The sequence below is a fragment of the Mytilus edulis genome, chromosome 2, assembly GCF_963676685.1.
Source record: "Mytilus edulis chromosome 2, xbMytEdul2.2, whole genome shotgun sequence".
Taxonomy (NCBI): Eukaryota; Metazoa; Mollusca; class Bivalvia; order Mytilida; family Mytilidae; genus Mytilus; species Mytilus edulis.
This window is the reverse complement of record NC_092345.1, coordinates 64039209-64057930: the sequence shown is the minus strand read 5'-3', so window position 1 is coordinate 64057930 and position 18722 is coordinate 64039209. Positions and strand designations below refer to the sequence as shown.

General features: G+C 33.6%; 1 protein-coding gene across 1 annotated transcript; it reads left to right on the top strand.

Moving 5' to 3' along the window:
* The first annotated feature begins 1252 nt into the window (after positions 1-1252).
* On the top strand, positions 1253-17453 carry LOC139510959 (sulfotransferase 1A1-like). The gene is made up of 7 exons (XM_071297516.1): positions 1253-1325; positions 4162-4353; positions 5266-5601; positions 8091-8197; positions 9071-9236; positions 10907-11050; positions 17341-17453. The coding sequence occupies exons 2-7, from the start codon at positions 4179-4181 to the stop codon at positions 17451-17453; spliced, it is 1041 nt and encodes a 346-aa protein (XP_071153617.1). The 5' UTR covers positions 1253-1325; positions 4162-4178.
* The last annotated feature ends 1269 nt before the right edge of the window (positions 17454-18722 follow it).

The following is an 18722-nucleotide window of genomic DNA, read 5'->3' as shown; positions in this document are numbered from 1 at the left end:
TAAAAAAAAACAAGCCCAAAATACAAAGAGATTTCGATAGGAAAACATGTAGCTCTCAACAATAAACAGGTGTCCGCATAATATGAAAAATAAAATGTGAAAAAACAAAATGACAGCTAGACGACAGCCACATAAAGAATGTGTCGGAGTTGAACATGTTTGCTGGCGCCAATCCCTCCCTTAACCTAGGACAGTGGTGTAACATAAAAAAAATGATTATGAAAAATCTATTTGAACACCCCATTTTCTCTGTTCTTTATTTTTTGCCCATTTTTTCTGTGGTAAACTATAGGCCCATTATTGTATATTCTGTTGCAATATACCGCATTCAGACCGGCAATAAAATATCCTGTGGAAAAAGTCTTCGTTTACACTCCTTGTTTCTTCAGGTGGTAGAGGGGTTCTTCCTCTATCTTGGATTTATTTTGACATAGCAAAATTTGTCTAGATCTATAATGGCATACGCACATTTCGAGAGTGGTATGTAATGTATATACTACACATGTGTTTGAATTTCATATTAATATTAAGGAAACTATGTGATTCATTATATTTACGGAGCCCTGTATTTAACAATCACATAATATATGTGTTTGTTTATTTTTTTTCAAACTTTGCCAAATAAGGGGAGATTACTCACAAATAAGGGAAAATAACTCAGATAAAGTTACTTATATAATAGAATGTGTTATGAATTTAATACCTATTTTATTATGAAGCAATAAAACAAGTCCGGTAACCCCATTTTCTTTTTCTTATCTGAAAGCTTAATTACTAATAGAGCTATCTTCTCATAGTTTATTTTAAAACTATATTGTGTAATTTTCTTCGTATCAAAAAAAAATTGGATTAATTATCCATACAAAATCTATTATTACATGATCTTACATTGAATACATAAATACATAAAGCACGATATAAACCACATTTTGACAAAGTATTGTAAATTTCGAAAGATTTTGATTTAGACCCTCCATTCATCTTGAGTCAGGATTTTTATATTTAGTCCGACATAATTCGTAATGATTTTTCTCTTTCTCATTTTTATGTACAGTGTAGTGCGCTGCTGCTATAATAATTTAATTTAAATGTGTATTTAGTTTTTTGTACATTTCCACAGGTAAATTATTAGAACATTGCAATTATCATCATTTGTTTGTTCTTCTAGATTTTGTCCTGTGTACACAGTTGCACACAAATATATTTATATAGAGCTGGGGATTTCTCATATAATCTGAGTATAACGTAAGTAATACTATAAATATAGATTAGACAAAATTGATGTTACTTTTTGTATTATAATCACGCTCGATACAGTCATATTGGTAAGATCAATATAATTTATTCAGTGTATATTTTAAGATTCAATTTCATCACATTAACATAATTGTATTTACAACACACAATTTTTATATAGTACACCCTGGAATGATGTCAGTAACTAAATACATAAAACTTGTGTTAATTTCACTTGTGTTAATATGACTTTTTTTGTTCTTGCTCTTATCCATCATGGCATAAGATGTTATAATAACCGTAGTATTTGCATGTTGGCCTTTTATTCTTGAAAAGAATCATAAAATGGAAATTACACTTAAGCGTTTGAAGATATTTCTTGGTCCACCTTCACCTTCACCTACATGTTTATAAACAGATACTTTTGTGAGAAGGATGACGTACTATACGCTAACATATATAAATATTCAATACTGGTATTTTCCCCGGCCAAATATCCTTCATCAACATGGCATTATAGTACTGTTTTATTAAAATGAAAATCAATGGGAATAGTTGTGTAAAATATTGGTTTTAATTCACTATTCATTAGGTATCTTTTCTTAAATGCATGATTATTTTATGAGTTGTTGTTGGCTTTGACTTATCATAGCTAGCTGTCAATAACTGCGAGTAATTTCAGATCTGTACCAGTGGCGGATCCAGAAATTTTCATAAGTGGGGACCCACTGACTGACCTAAGAGGGGGCCCGCTCCAGTCACGCTTCAGTGATTCCCTATATAAGCAACCAAATTTTTTTCCCAAAAAGGGGGGCCCGGGCCCCCTGCCCCCCCCCCCCTAAATCCGCCTCTGTGTACTTCGTATGTTTGTTGTGGGTGTATTCACTCAGATTTGTATCGATCTGATAAGTTAAGCCCTTTTCAACTGAGTAATATATTTCGTTCTTATGATGCACCAGTGGCGGATTCAGAGGGGGCGTAGAAGGCGTACGCCCCCCCCCCCCCCCCCCCCCTTGCTGGCACTTTTTTTTTTTTTATATAAAATGATTAATAATCAGCCTAGACTTTGTGAATCTTGTTGTGTATTTAATTTTAATGCGACAGTTCTCCACTTATAAAGATATTTTTCGCTCGTATTCACTGTAATATATTATTGATTATGTCAAAGTTATGTGATTCGCTACGGTGGAGTTGACAAGTATGTCGAAAAGAAATCCGTCACTCAGTCATTTTGAAATTCAGATTACAGTAACACATGTTTAGGCTAAGGATGATGCCTTCAAAGTATTGAGCAAGATGTATTGGCTTCTTTATCACAATTCCACCCAACAGAAAATTATACTCCATTACACTCTAAAAAAACCGGGCGTATTTTTTTTTTGGGGGGGGGGGGGGGAGGATTGCATATAAATCCCATATCTGACCGGAAGGTCTGTTCCGCCGAACTTATATACTAAATATTTTTTTCAAAGCCCGACTGCAACCGGCCTACTTGGTGTGGCCTATATGACTCCATGTGTCGAACGTTATTCATAACTTCATTTTCGTTTCCGATTCATTCGTAGCCTTTTGGTTGATTTGTAACCCTCGCTTCCATTGTTGGGTGAAACATTTCAACCAAACATTTCAATGGAAAAAAAAAATCTTGTTTGTTTTTCCTCGTGTCGGTCGTATTGTAAATTTCATTGAATAGCCGTATATCTTGTTCACAACAAGAAATCTGTAAAGTTATGCTAACTAACCATACAACAAACGGGAATTTCCCATGTTTTTTACTGACAAATTCCACCAAAAATGTTCAGCCCCTACACTTAAACTAAAATGCATTTTACACTTATTTTATGTTTTTAGCCAAAAAAATGGTCCCCAAAATTTTTTCGCCTAGCTCCTCTCGGCAAAATTTATTACTTCGCCCCCCCCCCCCCCTTTCCAAAATCCTGGATCCGCCCCTGTGCACTGTTACACCACTGTCCCAGATTAGTGTCCCTTGCTCATTAATTGTTTGTGCAGTCACTGATAACGTTTTACAAACTAGATCTGAGTATCAGCTACAATCTCTTGAAAATCGTACGAGTTCAGAAACGAATACTTCATAGGCGGATGAAGTTTCTAAATCGCTGCTAAGAGGAAGATTATACTTTCAAAATTTAAAACCATCTCGTTTGTCATAGACTCAGGTATTAAAAGATGACCGGTGTAGTCAAATTCTGTTTAAAAATGATGCAAAGAATGCTGTATATGAAGTGTCTATGATATCTATTTAGGACTATAAATGGGCCAAATGAGAAAAGTTCGTATTGTTAATGGAAAGAACATCTTCAATACACAAGTGTGAAAACTTTGATGATAAAACTTAATTGATCTAATATAAAATTAAAAAGATGGGATATGGTTTCCAATAAGACAACTCTGCACAAAGAGACCAAATGACACAGGATTTAACAACTACTGTGTGTAAACAGATTATCGTTCGGTCTTTAGCAATGAGTAAAACTTGTTCAGCTATAAAAGGATACGAAATGCATATGACATATGTAAAACTATTCAAACGAGAAAATTAACGGCCTGATTTGTGTACAATGAACGAAAAACAAATTTGATATTACACCAACAAACGACAACCACTGAATTTTGTAAATAAAGTTGTAGATTCATGCCACACAGGTCATATGGTCATTTATATTAAATTTCCAAACCTTAAGAGAAAACAAATAGTAAATTGATCAATTGTTTTTGTTCATTTCAATTACTTGATACCATAAACAATTCGCAGACTTTCTTAATTGCGTCATTCTTTTTTTTTTCAATGATGTGTAACACTTCTCAAACCTAGTACATTAAAACAAAACTTTATATTTATTAAAGAATAGTTAAATTTTATTTTCGTATTGCATAGTACTATTATTACTTTACTTATTTGTACAGCCATCCAGTTGTTAATTATGGAGGATAAAAGAGATTCCAATGCAGCAAAACGCGGTGCATTCCTCGTATTTGATGGGATGGCACTGCCACCCTTTCCGCCATTAAAGAAAAACGCTGAAGAAAGATTCACTGCCATCAGGGATTTAGAGACCAGACCAGATGACATCATATTAACAGCGTTCCCAAGATCAGGTTAGTACATACTTTGTGATTCGTCTGTCCTGTAGTTAACGGAGTTTTTAGAATGAAAACCTTTAGTTGGAGGAATATGATAACGCAGTGTCTAAACGCCACGCGAATTCAACCTCTTTAAAATGAAAACAAGACATACGATTACATCGGGTTTTTCTAGCGACCGGTTGATAACAGATACCGAAACTTTTGTTGAATAAGATATAGTGGAAGTTCAGTGTGAATCGCCATCATTAAACCGCCTCGGTGGTCTCGTGGTAGCGTGTTCGCATCGAATGCGGAAGGTAGTCCGACTAGATCGACCCAAAGACCAAATATAATTGTTAACAGATACTTTTCACGTTAATTACACTGCATTAACTTTATTAAAGTAATTAAAAGACTGGTCGGAGTAAGAATAATTTGTATGGGTATGCTGACAGCATCAAAAGAAGATAAATACTAATATAATTAACTTCTTTTTAAGCCGCTCTTAGGGGAATTCTGTTTTTGGTCTGTCTGTGGGTACGTTCGTTCCATTGTTCGTTCGTAAAGTGTTTCCTTAAAGTTTTTGGTCAATGTAGTTTTTGATGAAGTTTAAGTTTAATCAACTTGAAACTTAGTACAAATGTTCCCTATGAGACGAATTGTAATGCCAAATAAACATTGATAAAGGTATTGGCCCAAATTTCACGGTCCACTGAACATATAAAATGTTAGTGGGTTTGGAGCATCCGTGTACTATGGATGTAATACATAATTACATGTATTTGACATTTTTTTTGGGTATTTTCATCATATAGAAATAAAGATGTAATTATGTATTCAACTTTATCAATGTCGTGCGCTCAATGGGGAAACTAATTTTTTCGACATTTTTTGAAAATGACCCAGTTATTAATGATCGTTGTAAATGTTTTTTTTTTCATAAAGGAACACATTGGTTGTGGGAAGTAATACATATGTTACTGCAAGGAAATGCTGAATATACAACTGCAGTAAAAGAAACTGCATTTCTAGAAATGATTCCCGATTTAAATCCGATAAACGAAGTGAAGTCGCCGAGACTGCTGAACACTCATGTTCCGTTTCGGTGGTTGCCAAAGAAACACCTTTGCGATGGTGGCAAAATTGTTCATGTCATACGAAACCCAAAAGATCAAGCTGTTTCCATGTACAACTTTATGTTAAGCTTTGGTCCAGATAAGGCAATGGCAGGTGCAAAGATGAGTTGGAATGTATTTTTCGAAATGATTATGAAAGCACCAGGTTAGTTCCACCATCTTACGGTGTTTATATATCTCAACTTGTTCTTGTATATAACATGTATAATAACGTATTTGATTTTAACGAAAGAAATCTATGTGTATTTGAAAAATTATTTGACGCTAGGGTTTTCCATTTCACAAACCTGTCAAAACTTGCTTAATACAGTAGATGAGGGACTGGCGGTTAACCTAGGGTCAATGGGACACCTGTTCAATGTTTTAAGAGGAGCTCTGTTGAAAGAATGTCACATCTTTGGTTTCTAGAAAAATGTCTTTTTATACTCCAAAAAGTGTGAAGTCCTGGCTTGGTAATGTTGTTTTTGGATGATAACTCAAATATATATAACGTAGTTTTAAATTTAGACTCGTTTATGTTTTTTCGTTTTGGCTTGTATCATATTTTCCCTCCGTTTAATATGATCCGTTCATCCTATATTGACTCTTAAAATTCAAGAGTTTATCTAAAAATGAGGGTACATTTTATATAGCCTTCCAAATACCGTTTCGATCCCTTACATCACTGAAGAGAATTTATTGTCGAAATCCGGATCTGGTGTACAAAAAAAAGTATTGACACCTTATGTTTGTTGCATAACATCGTGGCCAAAAGTTAATTGTTTTCTGTTTACTAGTATTAAATTTATATTAAGATTCATTTTATTACGTCTTGTGATCAATTTTACTTGGCAATCGCCAATGGCAGTCAGCAGAGTTAAAGAACATCAGTTGTTCGACCTCAACGGTTAGTCAAATGCGTAATGTTTAAATATTATACTTTTTCACTTTTTTGGTCTTTTGGAAAATGTTGTTTGTGCTGTATTTAGACCCTTCTACAACGAAATTAGTCACACGTATAAAAATTGCGGTTTTTATCCAACTCAATCATAGGTTTGAACGTAGTTTTCAATTTAGACTCGTATATATATTATATATATACAACACGTCTAAACATCAACCCAACAATGTTAGATCTGTAAATTTGTTTTTTGTTCTTCCTTCGCCGGGATTCGAACCCATGCTACTGAGATGTCGTGACACCAAATCGCCTGCACTGTAGCCGTCCCGCTAGACCACACGACCACCTGGGCTTCACAATAATAAAGTAATAAAGCTTTCGGTGGCCATGTGTTACCTTTCATCGTCAGTTTTAATCTAGCGGCGTACTACAGTACATGATATAGAATGAAATTCAAAACAGTGTGGCTGTGGCCATTGATTGACACATTAAATTCATCCATTGACTGAGACAATTTACGTGAACGTTTGTCTGTAACGACCACTGTTCACGACGTACCTACGATAGACATTTAAACTGTGGGGTCACCAAAGGTTTCTTAACGCCTTTAATTATAAAATAATTCGAAAAATTAATCAGGAATAATCTTTATGTTTTGATTTATATAATTGATATAAATCAAAACATCGTGTTATTTCTGATTAATTTTTCGAATTAATTTATTAAGGTGTTGAGAACCTTTGGTGACCCCATAGTTTAAGTGTCTTTAAAAAGTACATAGTGAGCAGTGGTCGTTACATACAAACGTTCACCTAAATTGTCCCAGTCAATGGATGAAGTTAATGTGTCAATCAATGGCCACAGCCACACTGTTTTGAATTTCATTCTATAAGGCATGAGGATGTTATTGTTACAGATAAGCTCAATTGTCTATAGTAAAGGATCCTACAAATTAATGCAAGATACAGTCACAGAAAATAATTATATTAATAAGTACGTCTGAGTATTATATATATATATTTTTATTGATTGTTTAAAACATTTATGCAAGTAAAAAAATACAGATAAAAAGTACATGCTTTCTTTTGTTCTCAAAGCAAATATTCATAGCTCCTTTTAATACAAAACAGAGCATAGAAGGCCCCTTTTTTATTGTCAAGCCTGCACATTTATGGTTCAAAAGCGATACAAAACGATTTTAAATTCCGTCGTCATCGTCGTCGACATTTAGATTCAGTCTGCGATTAAAGTGTGTTTGTTAAGGTTGGAAAAAAGCTTGTTTATGACCAAAAGACAGTATCCTGATTGAGTTTTGTATTTATATTCTGTAATTTAATAGTAATAGACTTATTTTTACAGTCAACATTACACTCAACACTGACATCAGCAATTACAGGCGAGACACAGAGTTCCGGGAACTTTGTTTAAATAAATTTACTAAATAAATGCGCATTTCGGGGAGCATCTGTTGGAAGTACCAACTTGTCACATTTATTTTCATTTGTCTAAAAACAGGAACACAGTATAGAGATTTATAGCTAACTGTTAGATATGTTTAGTTGTTGATACATTGGTTGTTGGGTTTCTGATGTGAGATTGTCTTATGATTGACCATGTATAATGGCTACAAGTAGATTGAAACCATGCATATTTGTGATTCACAAAAACAAATTTATAGACAATTTGAAAACATGATGCAAACGAAGAGTATTTTTGTCAATTAAATTAACTTGTAAACTAAACTGTTTTTTTAGAGAAGTTTTTTAGCGGTTGGTTTGCTTATGAAAAAGAATTTGAAAAAGCTTCTAAAGATGGCACATTGAAAACAGCTCATACTTTATACTACGAAGATTTGAAAATGGTAGGTGCTTTCTTAGCATTAACTTTTTAATTACTATTCTTTAGATAAGGCAATATTAACGGCCCTGTGACAATGTGTCGAGGGGCGAATAATTTACCTCACTCTACCGTTCGTTCGTTCGTCCGTCCGTCCGTCTGACTCGCTTCAGACTTAATTTTGGTCAAGTTAGTTTTTGATGAAGTTGAAGTCCAATCAACCTGAAACTCAGTACACATGTTCCCTATGGTATGATCTTTCTAATTTTTAATGTTAAATTACTTTCAAATGTTCCTAGAAATGACAGATATTTGGACTTTTTTTAGTACTAGCTGCATAAAGAGATCATGGTTTGTCTTCATACAGTTTATGAGCTACAACTTTACTACTTTGTAGGTTGGTCCTACATACATGTACGTCCGTCCCTTACTTCCAAGTAAAGAAGATGAAATATGTGGTGGACATTGACACTCTGTTTTTCTTAATATTATATATAATAGATCGGTGTCTGTCTTGGTTTTATCCATAGTGTGTCTTTAAATTATAAATAATGACAGGAATTTTCCAGGCGCCTGTGAATCAGTGGTTTTCCTTTGTTGCTTTGTGCCATGTTGCTTTTTCGGTATTTTTTGGCTAATTTTTGTTAGTTTTCTCGTTTGCATTCGGTTTTACATTTGTCATGTTGCGGCATGTGATTACTTACTATGCATTTTTTTCGCTCATTGTTTAAGAGAGTACGATGAGCTATTAAAATTGGTTACTTCTATGTTGTGGAAAGTTGTCACATTAATCATTCCACTATTTTATTTTTATATTCGTTGTAAATTTACTTATACAATATGTTTTACTAATGTGAATTAAATTAAATTAAATTGTACTTAATCTTATTTATTAAAGAATCCAACTAAAGAAATACGATTACTAGCCGACTTTCTGTCAGTCGATATAGAGGACGAGTTAGTACAAGCCATAGCTGATAAATGTACATTCACAAAGCTTAAAAAGGCCGATGACACATTAAAAACAAAAGTTATCGCAGATTCAGTTAGTAACTATAGGAAAGGTACGTACAGAGTACAAGGGTATTGTCATTGTTGTTTTTGTTGAAGGGGCGGGTTAAGGGAGGGGGTCGAGGCTTTTTTTTGACGAGATACCAATTTCCACCTGTTGCAATATCGGACGGTAAATGTCGAGGCCGCCATGAAATTGTATTAAAAACTCATTAAAGATAACAGACTTATATTTTGATACATAAAACACGGTTTCAAAACAGTGGACGAAGCAATATTTTTATTAATATATCTAGAAACCGAGGAAATCCCAACTGTTTATTTAACAAATGACATATTCATTGAACGGTAAAAAGTCAAAACCATAACAGTCGAAAAATTAACTATTTTGATTAACTATAACATATACCTGTGTATAGATTTGACCAAATGGTATTATTTTCCTCCGCGCGACGCATGGCAGAAACATTTGGCGTCCATTTTACATCTGTTCCTCCGTCCGTCTGTGTTTCCGTTTGTTCGTCCGTCCGATCATATAGCACTCTCACGCGTATAATTCTTGCAGGTTTTAAGGAAACTTATATGATAAATTTCTATCAACAATGTTTTGGAAAAGTTTGAAAATAAGTCCCGACCATTGTTTTGAAAAGAGTAATGCCTCTTGAAAAACATTTATTACAAGATATCAACCTTCCTCCGCCTACCACTATCTTTCGCAAGCTTTACAAGTTAATGTATTGGTTAGTTACGGTACCGTATATGTTAAGCGATTCAAGACTTCCTAAGCATGCACCCAACCAAGTTTTACAATGAAGTCAATGCTGTCGAATCAAATGATGGCGTAAATTGTATAGATGTGTAGGATGCTGTTTGCCTTACGTCACAGTGTAGCACCACCACCGAATATAGGTTCCCCCGAATTAAAGGAACAATGATAGCAAAAAGTAACTTGTTTTACCCTCTAACAGTTAACAACCATCCGCTGCTACTCCCCGTACATTTTAATCGCTTTATATATACGTATTTCTCTGTGAAAGAAATAAATAAAATTATTTCGAAATACACTGTTGTTAAAGATAAAATATGATATACGAAATTTCCAAATTAATAGTTGAAGGATAAATTTGTTTTTATAAGCTTGAACTCTTGCTTCATACTTCGTTGTACAGGTACTTCCTAGCCGATTCTCTCGATTATAAGAGAGAGAAAGTCAATTAAGGATCATTATCAGCCATGCAAAATATCTAATTCTAATATGACGTGCTTCTTTCGCTTTGTGAACAAACCCATGCTCTAAATCTAATTAAATTGGTTTACACATGCCGCGGGTATATTGACCTAATCTTATTTAAAAATACTACCATCGCTAACATTTTTAACAATAAAAATCGTGGTTATCCTTCTATCGATACATGTCATGCCAAAAAATGACTTACATGTTCCCGTCTTTCCACCAAAAATACGGCAAGGTCCACGTTTAATGGTCGCACATTTTCGTTAAATTTGAAACTGATATTACTTGAAAAACAAACAGTATTATTTATTTACTCACTTGAAACAAACCGGGATGCGGTATTCAGTACGTAGGTGAAACTGGAAGATACAATGTATTTATCTAAACGCACGCAAGAACACCTGTATCGTTTTAAAAGACCCAATAAATTCAAAAGTATCATTTATCAACATCTTAAGAAGCACAATCATTCCATTAATTATTTAACAGTTCAACCTTTAGAAGTAGTAAGTAAGCAGCCTGGTGAATCTCATTCAAAGTTTGTACGATCACTGAAAATAATTGGAGTAAATTGGATTAAAAAATTACAGACAGTCTACCCTCTCGGTCTTAATGATAACATCATGGGAATTGGTAATATATCAAGAACCGCTTCTGTTAACATTTTGGATATAGTTTCTAAAAATGTTCGTAAAAATCGTTCTCATGGACGTAGATCGCAATCAAAGAAAATTTCGGACCAACCATACAAATATTTCGGACCCAATTTCTATTTCAAAAAACAACGGCAGACATTATCTGTTAACCAAGCTCTGTTCTTTATCTATAAATAAATTAAATAAAATTTTAGAGGATTGCAACACAAATTGCATATTACAGTCCTAAGTATGAACTCGTTCAAATTATAATGGCATATTGTTATTCTAAACTTTTTCCCAAAATTGATCGCCCTGAAGATCATAAAAAAAAACATTTTATTAAAATAAAGTATGTCAATAAAGGTTTTGATTTTGTAAATATTGCCGGTATTTTTAACGACCATTCTGTTAAAGAACAAATTCCTGAATATTTTGACAATACTGAACTCCCTCTTATTTGTTAAAATGTATATTTAATACAAGAAATCTACCCAGAAATATGTGTTTAATTATAGCCAATTGTGTAAAGATGTAAATATCATTGAAAAAACACCTATTTCATGTAATTGCAGTAATACCGAATACACTTATGGCCCCCTTTCCCATGTCATAACAGGAGACCTTAACATCGTTGGCGACTGAGAGTTAAAATCATTCGTCAGTAAAGGACATAAATATCGCCCCCCGTCAATTATTAATTGGAATGAGTGTCGTAAAATCATCCACGACTCACTCCGTACCTACTGTTTGAAATGGGTAAAACGGGAAAAAGCTGACAAAAAATCTTTGAACTCTTTTTTTAATTCCGTAATGAAGATAGTTGATATTCGAATACAACATTTTAAAGAACATTTTACTCTTAACAACAACCATAAAAACCCTATTTTGCGTATCAAACATAAACCAAAAGAACTAGCAAAGGAATTTGGTTTTATCCCGGCTGATAAAGCTGCTAATAATATCATTATTGTTTGACGTTAATTTTATATTGAGGTTCTGCGAAAAGGAAATCACGAATTCACCAACATTCCAACCGACTTCATTTTCAGAAAACTACATCTGTAACAAACACAAACATTTAGCTACTTCTTTACAAGCAGAACCAAATACAATGACAGTCCCAACTATGTACTGGCTTCCGAAGCTACACAAAAAAACCTTACAAATATAGATTTATTTCATCTTCAAGCCATTGTTCCACTACTAAATTGTCTATTCTACTCACTAGTACACTTGGTACAATAAAAAATCTGATAATAAATTGTTCAAATAAGGCCTTTGAAAATAGTGGAATTAGTTACTTTTGGAGTTTCAAAAACTTGTTGGAAGTACTTGATAAATTGCATGCATATATATTAGTGATTTTGAATCTGTTCAAAGTTTTGATTTTTCTACCCTATATACCACTTTACCTCATATTCTTATTAAGAAAAAAAATCACTTCCCTTATTAACTGGGCATTTAAAAAGTCAGAATGCGAGTACATATGTTCAAACCCTTTTAGGTCATTTTTTAGTAGCAATAAACAAAAGAACTATGTCAATTGGACATGCTTTGATACTACATGTCTATATGCGCTTGAATTTTTACTTGATAACATCTTTTTTCGTTTTGGAGATTCCGTATATCGCCAAGTTATTGGAATTCCAATGGGGACTAACTGTGCACCACTTATTGCGGACCTGTTTTTGTATTGTTATGAGTTACAATTTATGACTAAAATTAGCGAAGACCCATCGAAACAACATTTGATACAAAAATTTAACAATACTTTTAGATATTTGGATGTTATATTGGCTCTCAATAATGACGACTTCAGTATGTTTACTAAAGAAATTTATCCTGTTGAACTTACTTTAAATAAGCTAATACTAACAATGACCACTGCCCTTTCCTCGATCTTGATATCTATATCATTAAGGGGTCATCCATAATTGTCAACCATTTTCCAAAGTGTACACTTTTTCAACTACCAACCGATAAATTAAAACAATCTTTACCATTCATTGATAACAAGCACTTTTTTACATTTTAATATTTTATGATGTATTTAAATGAGTAGTTATTGTTGCAAACTCCATTAGAAATTTGAATTGAGATCGGTTTTGGAATAAGGGAAAGGGGGATGTGAAAAAAAAATTAGGGGGGTCAATTTTTCTCATTTCAGATTTCATAAATAAAAAGAAAATTTCTTCAAACATTTTTTTGAGAGGATTAATATTCAACAGCATAGTGAATTGCTCAAAGGAAAAAAAAATTAAGTTCATTAGACCACATTCATTCTGTGTCAGAAACCTATGCTGTGTCAACTTTTTAATCACAATCCAAATTTAGAGCTGAATCCAGCTTGAATGTTGTGTCCATACTTGCCCCAACCGTTCAGGGTTCAAGCTCTGCGGTCGTATAAAGCTGCGCCCTGCGGAGCTTCTGGTTAATTTTATTTTCGTGAGTATATTTTGGAGTTAAGTATCACTGTACTAGTATACATATTTTTTAAGGGGCCAGCTGAAGGGCACCTACGGGTGCGGGAGTTTCTCGCTACATTGAAGACCCATTGGTGGCCTTCGGCTGTTGTCTGCTCTATAGTCGAGTTGTTGTCGCTTTGACACATTCCCCATTTCCTTTCTCAATTTTATTCTTCAGAATAATGAATTTTATCAAATTATCATGCACTTAAGGGGGCTCCTGGGTATAAATCAATTTTTTTTTCTAATATAAGATTTCGCTATATTTTTTTATTAATGAACTTTATCATATACTTAAAAGAAAAATGAAATAAAAAAAATGGGGTCACCGTTCATTTAAGCTCAAAATCTGCCTCCGGAAGAAGCATACATTTTTGTTAATGTTCTTTTTTTCTGTTGAACTAATAGGAGAAATAGAGGTAATATCGAAATAAAAAAATAACCTAATTACAGAAATCGCTTAAATTTTACAATTATTTAGTTTATGTACAGCTTGTATGAAAACAATAATAAAAAATATAGGTCACCGATGAGTTAAAAAAGATATTTCAAATTTAATGCCAAAAAATGGCATTTTTTTCACCAAAGGGAGATAATTTGGAGCTTTTTCTAATATATAAACATTTTAAAAGTCATCTGGGGCCAAACCGAATCGATTTTTTGGTTGATTTTTTTACCATATCATTAAGTAATAACTAATAGTGTAATAAATAAAATTTGTAATGAAAAAATAAAGGTTCAATTTTTTGCTGAAATTTTTGTACCCACAGCCACCTTAATATATTTCCTTAACTTTAAAACACTTTTAAACCCTTTAAAGATACACATGATGTTACTAATTCATTTATTATGTCTGTAATGTGTTGCATTCCGAAATCGACATATTTGACCTAGATACGACAACCGTTCATGCTGCTGTTTGAACTCCTCCCTCTGAAAAATCAAAGTGCCAGTCGTTTGCTTCTTTACAAACAAAAAAGGGAGGTTCATGGAAGAGCCTACACAAACGCTTTTACACTTATACTTATCGGATATTAATTGTCCTATTCAGAATCGAAATAATTGATGCAAGCTATACTTTATTGTAGTTTTAACATGGGTAGGCATTATATTCGTGTTATTTACCCATGTTAGAACTACAATAAAGTCTAGCTTGCATCAATTATTTCTTCAATATATTTAGTAATGCCCGCGTCACACTGTCCCGATTTTTATGCCGATGGCAACACGATTATGGAAATTTTCAAAATCGGGACTGATCGTATCCAGATCGGGCTATTCGTAGTGCCATCTTTAACCATCGTAGAACCATCGGCCACTTTTTCTAGCCTTCGGGGACAACTTCGGGAAGGGTTCTAAATTTTTTAACATGTTAAAAAATTCCCGAAGGTGCGTCCGATGTTGAGGGTTCGTATTCAGTTCGTATCACCATCCTCACCATCGTAATGTCACCGGGAATGCATCTTTGAACATCGTATTGCATTCGTGTTTCCATCGTTTCCATCGGGCAGTTTTGACGTTACGATGTCTACACGAATGAATCACGAAGCTACCCGAAGGTCTTACAATGGCAACACGACTTCGTAAAGACCTCGTAATCCCGTCGTGTTGCCATCGAATAAAAGTACGAAGGCGACAAGATGGAACTACGACGGCAATGAATTCAGCTAAATGTAAGTTAATTTTCGCACTAAAATACATTTAAAGTGCCATGCGCGATATGCACTGGTCAGTCTAATACGACAGTTAAGAAAGACGTTCATAAAGCATGGAGCTCATATCATATGATTCTATGAGACCAAGAAAGGCGACAGCGTTGTTTCTATTTATTCAAATGGAACCAGAAGAGCAGCTATTACAGGCTCAGGATTTACTTTTACAAGTAAAATATTATTTTTTGTCAATTTTTCATATCAAGTAACATAATGAAAATCATAAACGCGCCTCGTACACCAACACTACAGGTACACGTATATAGGGAAACCAACTTTTTCTTCATTATTCTGATTTTTTATGTATCGTCTGAGTTGTCGTCACACGAATGTTTACTCCATAACCGTTTTGTTTTCTATATGTCATATTTTGCCGCATTTGTTGCTTTCTCCAACATCCTTCCTTTTGTCTATATTATTATGATATTCTCCTGGAAAGAGCTCTTTTTGAATAAAAGGGATCAACGAACCCATTACCTTACCTTTAAGATAGATCAGTAAATATGGGCATAATTATGGGTGATTATTCAGACTAGTGCACACATTTTACAGTTCAAACAAGGCAATGCCGAGCGTGGCATCCCCTCGTATGTAACATATTGGGGACAAATATGGACACTATATTTGTATATGACACATGCAGAAAATGGTAAATTGAATATGCATATTTGATACATAAACTATTTTTTTAGAAATCAACAAAAACATTCAGTAACTGGAAATACCTTTAATATTGTCTTTAGAACAAGCAGGTAAACAAATGAGCAACCAATTTCCTGTGTATTATGCTATTTCAAGGAGAAAAAAACAAGTCCATCTGCATGACCTTGACCTTTGGCCTTGAACGTAAAAAAGGTCAGATCATTACAAGGAGGAACAATATACCAAATTTGGTTAAAATCTTTTGAAGCATATTGGTTTTAGAGTGTCCACAAGAGTGATATTGCCTTGTATTACAACTGCCACTGTGACCTTGATCTTTGAACTTCAAAGCGCTTAAAACATTATTAACGAGTAGCACCATACCAAGTTTTGAGCATTTTGGTTCTAGAGTGTCCATAACAATTTTATGTACACGCAACTTACATGTAGTAGGCGAGGGGATAATAAACTAAGTTTTATAAGAATTAGACAAAAAGATCGATTTCCCGCCATGCATGGCAGACTTGTACAGAAACGATATGTTGTCGAAATTCTGTTTTACCCTTCAAGCCCACGATCTTCCGTCTTATGATTAAACCAGAAATTAAATGTACAATATAATATATATTCAATATTGATCAAACAATTTAAAACGCGTGATGCCTTCGGCATATAATTTAAATGCATCGTAAGCTGTACACGACGTCTTTTAGACATCGTAATCCATCGTGTAGCCTTCGTAACCCATCGTGTAGCCTTCGTGATCCATCGTGTAGGCTTCGGCTGAGATATGAAGCTTAAATACCCGTCTTCTGTTAACCTTCGTATGTCCATCTTTTGCTATCGTATATAATTTCGGCACCATCGTATAGACTTCGTTATTCATCGTACTTGCTTCGGTCACTTTTTTGTATTTTAACGAGATCGGGACCAACTTCGTACGAACTTACAATTTTCGCATTCGGGTGTCCATCGTATATAAAAATCGGGACAGTGTGACGCGGGCATAACCAATATCACAAAATTTATCTTTTAAGCAAAGCGATGAATATAATTAAAAAAAAAAAAATAGCATTTGTCTTGACATTATTTGTTTCCACCGCTTCGATGGTACCTTTAACCGGTGGTGATACTACACAGTAAACCTGTAGTGTTTACAAACACTTAGTCTAGTACTGTAAATTCAGAAATCATTCCGAGTTTTTTTTATGAATACGAATATTGCGATTGGGTGAGTATCACAATAAGAAGAATTCGGATTATTATATCTTATACAAATATCAGTATGGAGGCGCTTTTTGTGAAATCGCAATAATAGATTTTACATTTTTGTTCCTTCTTCACAATACGAAATAATAAATGCACACAGTAATTTCGAAATTAACAGAATTTCACTTATAATCAGAACGAAAAACTAACAAATTTGCTGTTGTTTTTTTTAAATTGAGCATTTGCTTTTATTTCAGGAGAGGTAGGGGATTGGAAAAATTATTTTACAGTTTCACAGAACGAACAGTTTGATAGTTTGTACAAGAGAGAGATGTTAGACTCAGAACTTAAAATCAAGTTCCAAATCTAAGTTCATCATAGGTCAAAAATGATAACCGATTTCTAAACTTTAGGCTACATGTTATATTTTTGAGAACCTAGTTATTGTAGAAATGTATTTTTGTCTTTTAACCAAACTTATCATTCAATTTGAAAATACTCAAAGCCATGAAAATCTTCTGTAGACATTTAGTATAGTGGATTGAAGTGCATAACATCAAATTATGTTGTATTTATAATAAAACTATGATATATAATAGGCAAAAGCGAGCAAGAGGTAGGTTTTTATTTGTATCTCGAATGCTAGTTGTTATAGTTAAATATAAAATACAAAGATGCATTTGGTATGATTGTCATACGGACACCAATCTTGGCTTTGAACTACATGTAGCTGTCAGTAACTGCAAATATTCTCAGATCTGTACTTAGTTAGTGTAATTTTTTTTGTCGAGATGTACAAGTACACGTCCACGTCGACTTTTTGTTTGTCTTAGCTGTATTGCTGTTTTTATCTATCTGATGAGTTAAGCCTTTTTAACTGAATTTTTATGGTTCTTATGTTGCACTGTTACTCCACTGTTCCAGTTTAGGGGATGGCTGAAGCCTTCAAACGAGTTTAACCCCGCCACATTCTGTAAGTGGTTGTCCCAATTCAGGAGCCTGTAATTCTGTGATTGTCGTTTGTTGCTGTGCAATATTTTTGTTTTTTGTTCATTATGTTGTACATAAATTAGGCCATAGTTTTCTCGTTTCACTTGTTTTACATTTGGCCTTTTAAAGCTGACTATGTGGATTGGGCTTTGTGCATTGTTTAAAACTATGCGGTGACCTAAAGTTGTAAATTTCAGTGTAAGTTGGTCTCTTGTAGAGAGTTGTCTCATTTACATTCATATCTCATTATCTAATTTTTATATTCAAACACTGAAAACAAGGTGACAGATTGATGGTCTACTTGTGATGCTGCTTCTCATCTCCTGTACATTGTATATTTAAATTGATATTATTTACCTTTATATATGAATGTTTCCACCCAAATAATTTCAATTGCTTGTGAATAACATAATTGTGCCTTAAGTTCAAATTCATGGTGAATATTACTTTCACAAAATGTACTATGAAATTATTAGTAAAATATTGTAAAAGAAAATATTTTTTTTTTTATTTTCTAAAAGATTTACCTAGATTTACCTTGATTCATTAGTTTAGAATTACAACATAATCTTACATAATCCCATTGTTTACATAAAAAAATCTGGGAACTCCAACATTATTCTATTTTACCTATAACATTCAAAATGTA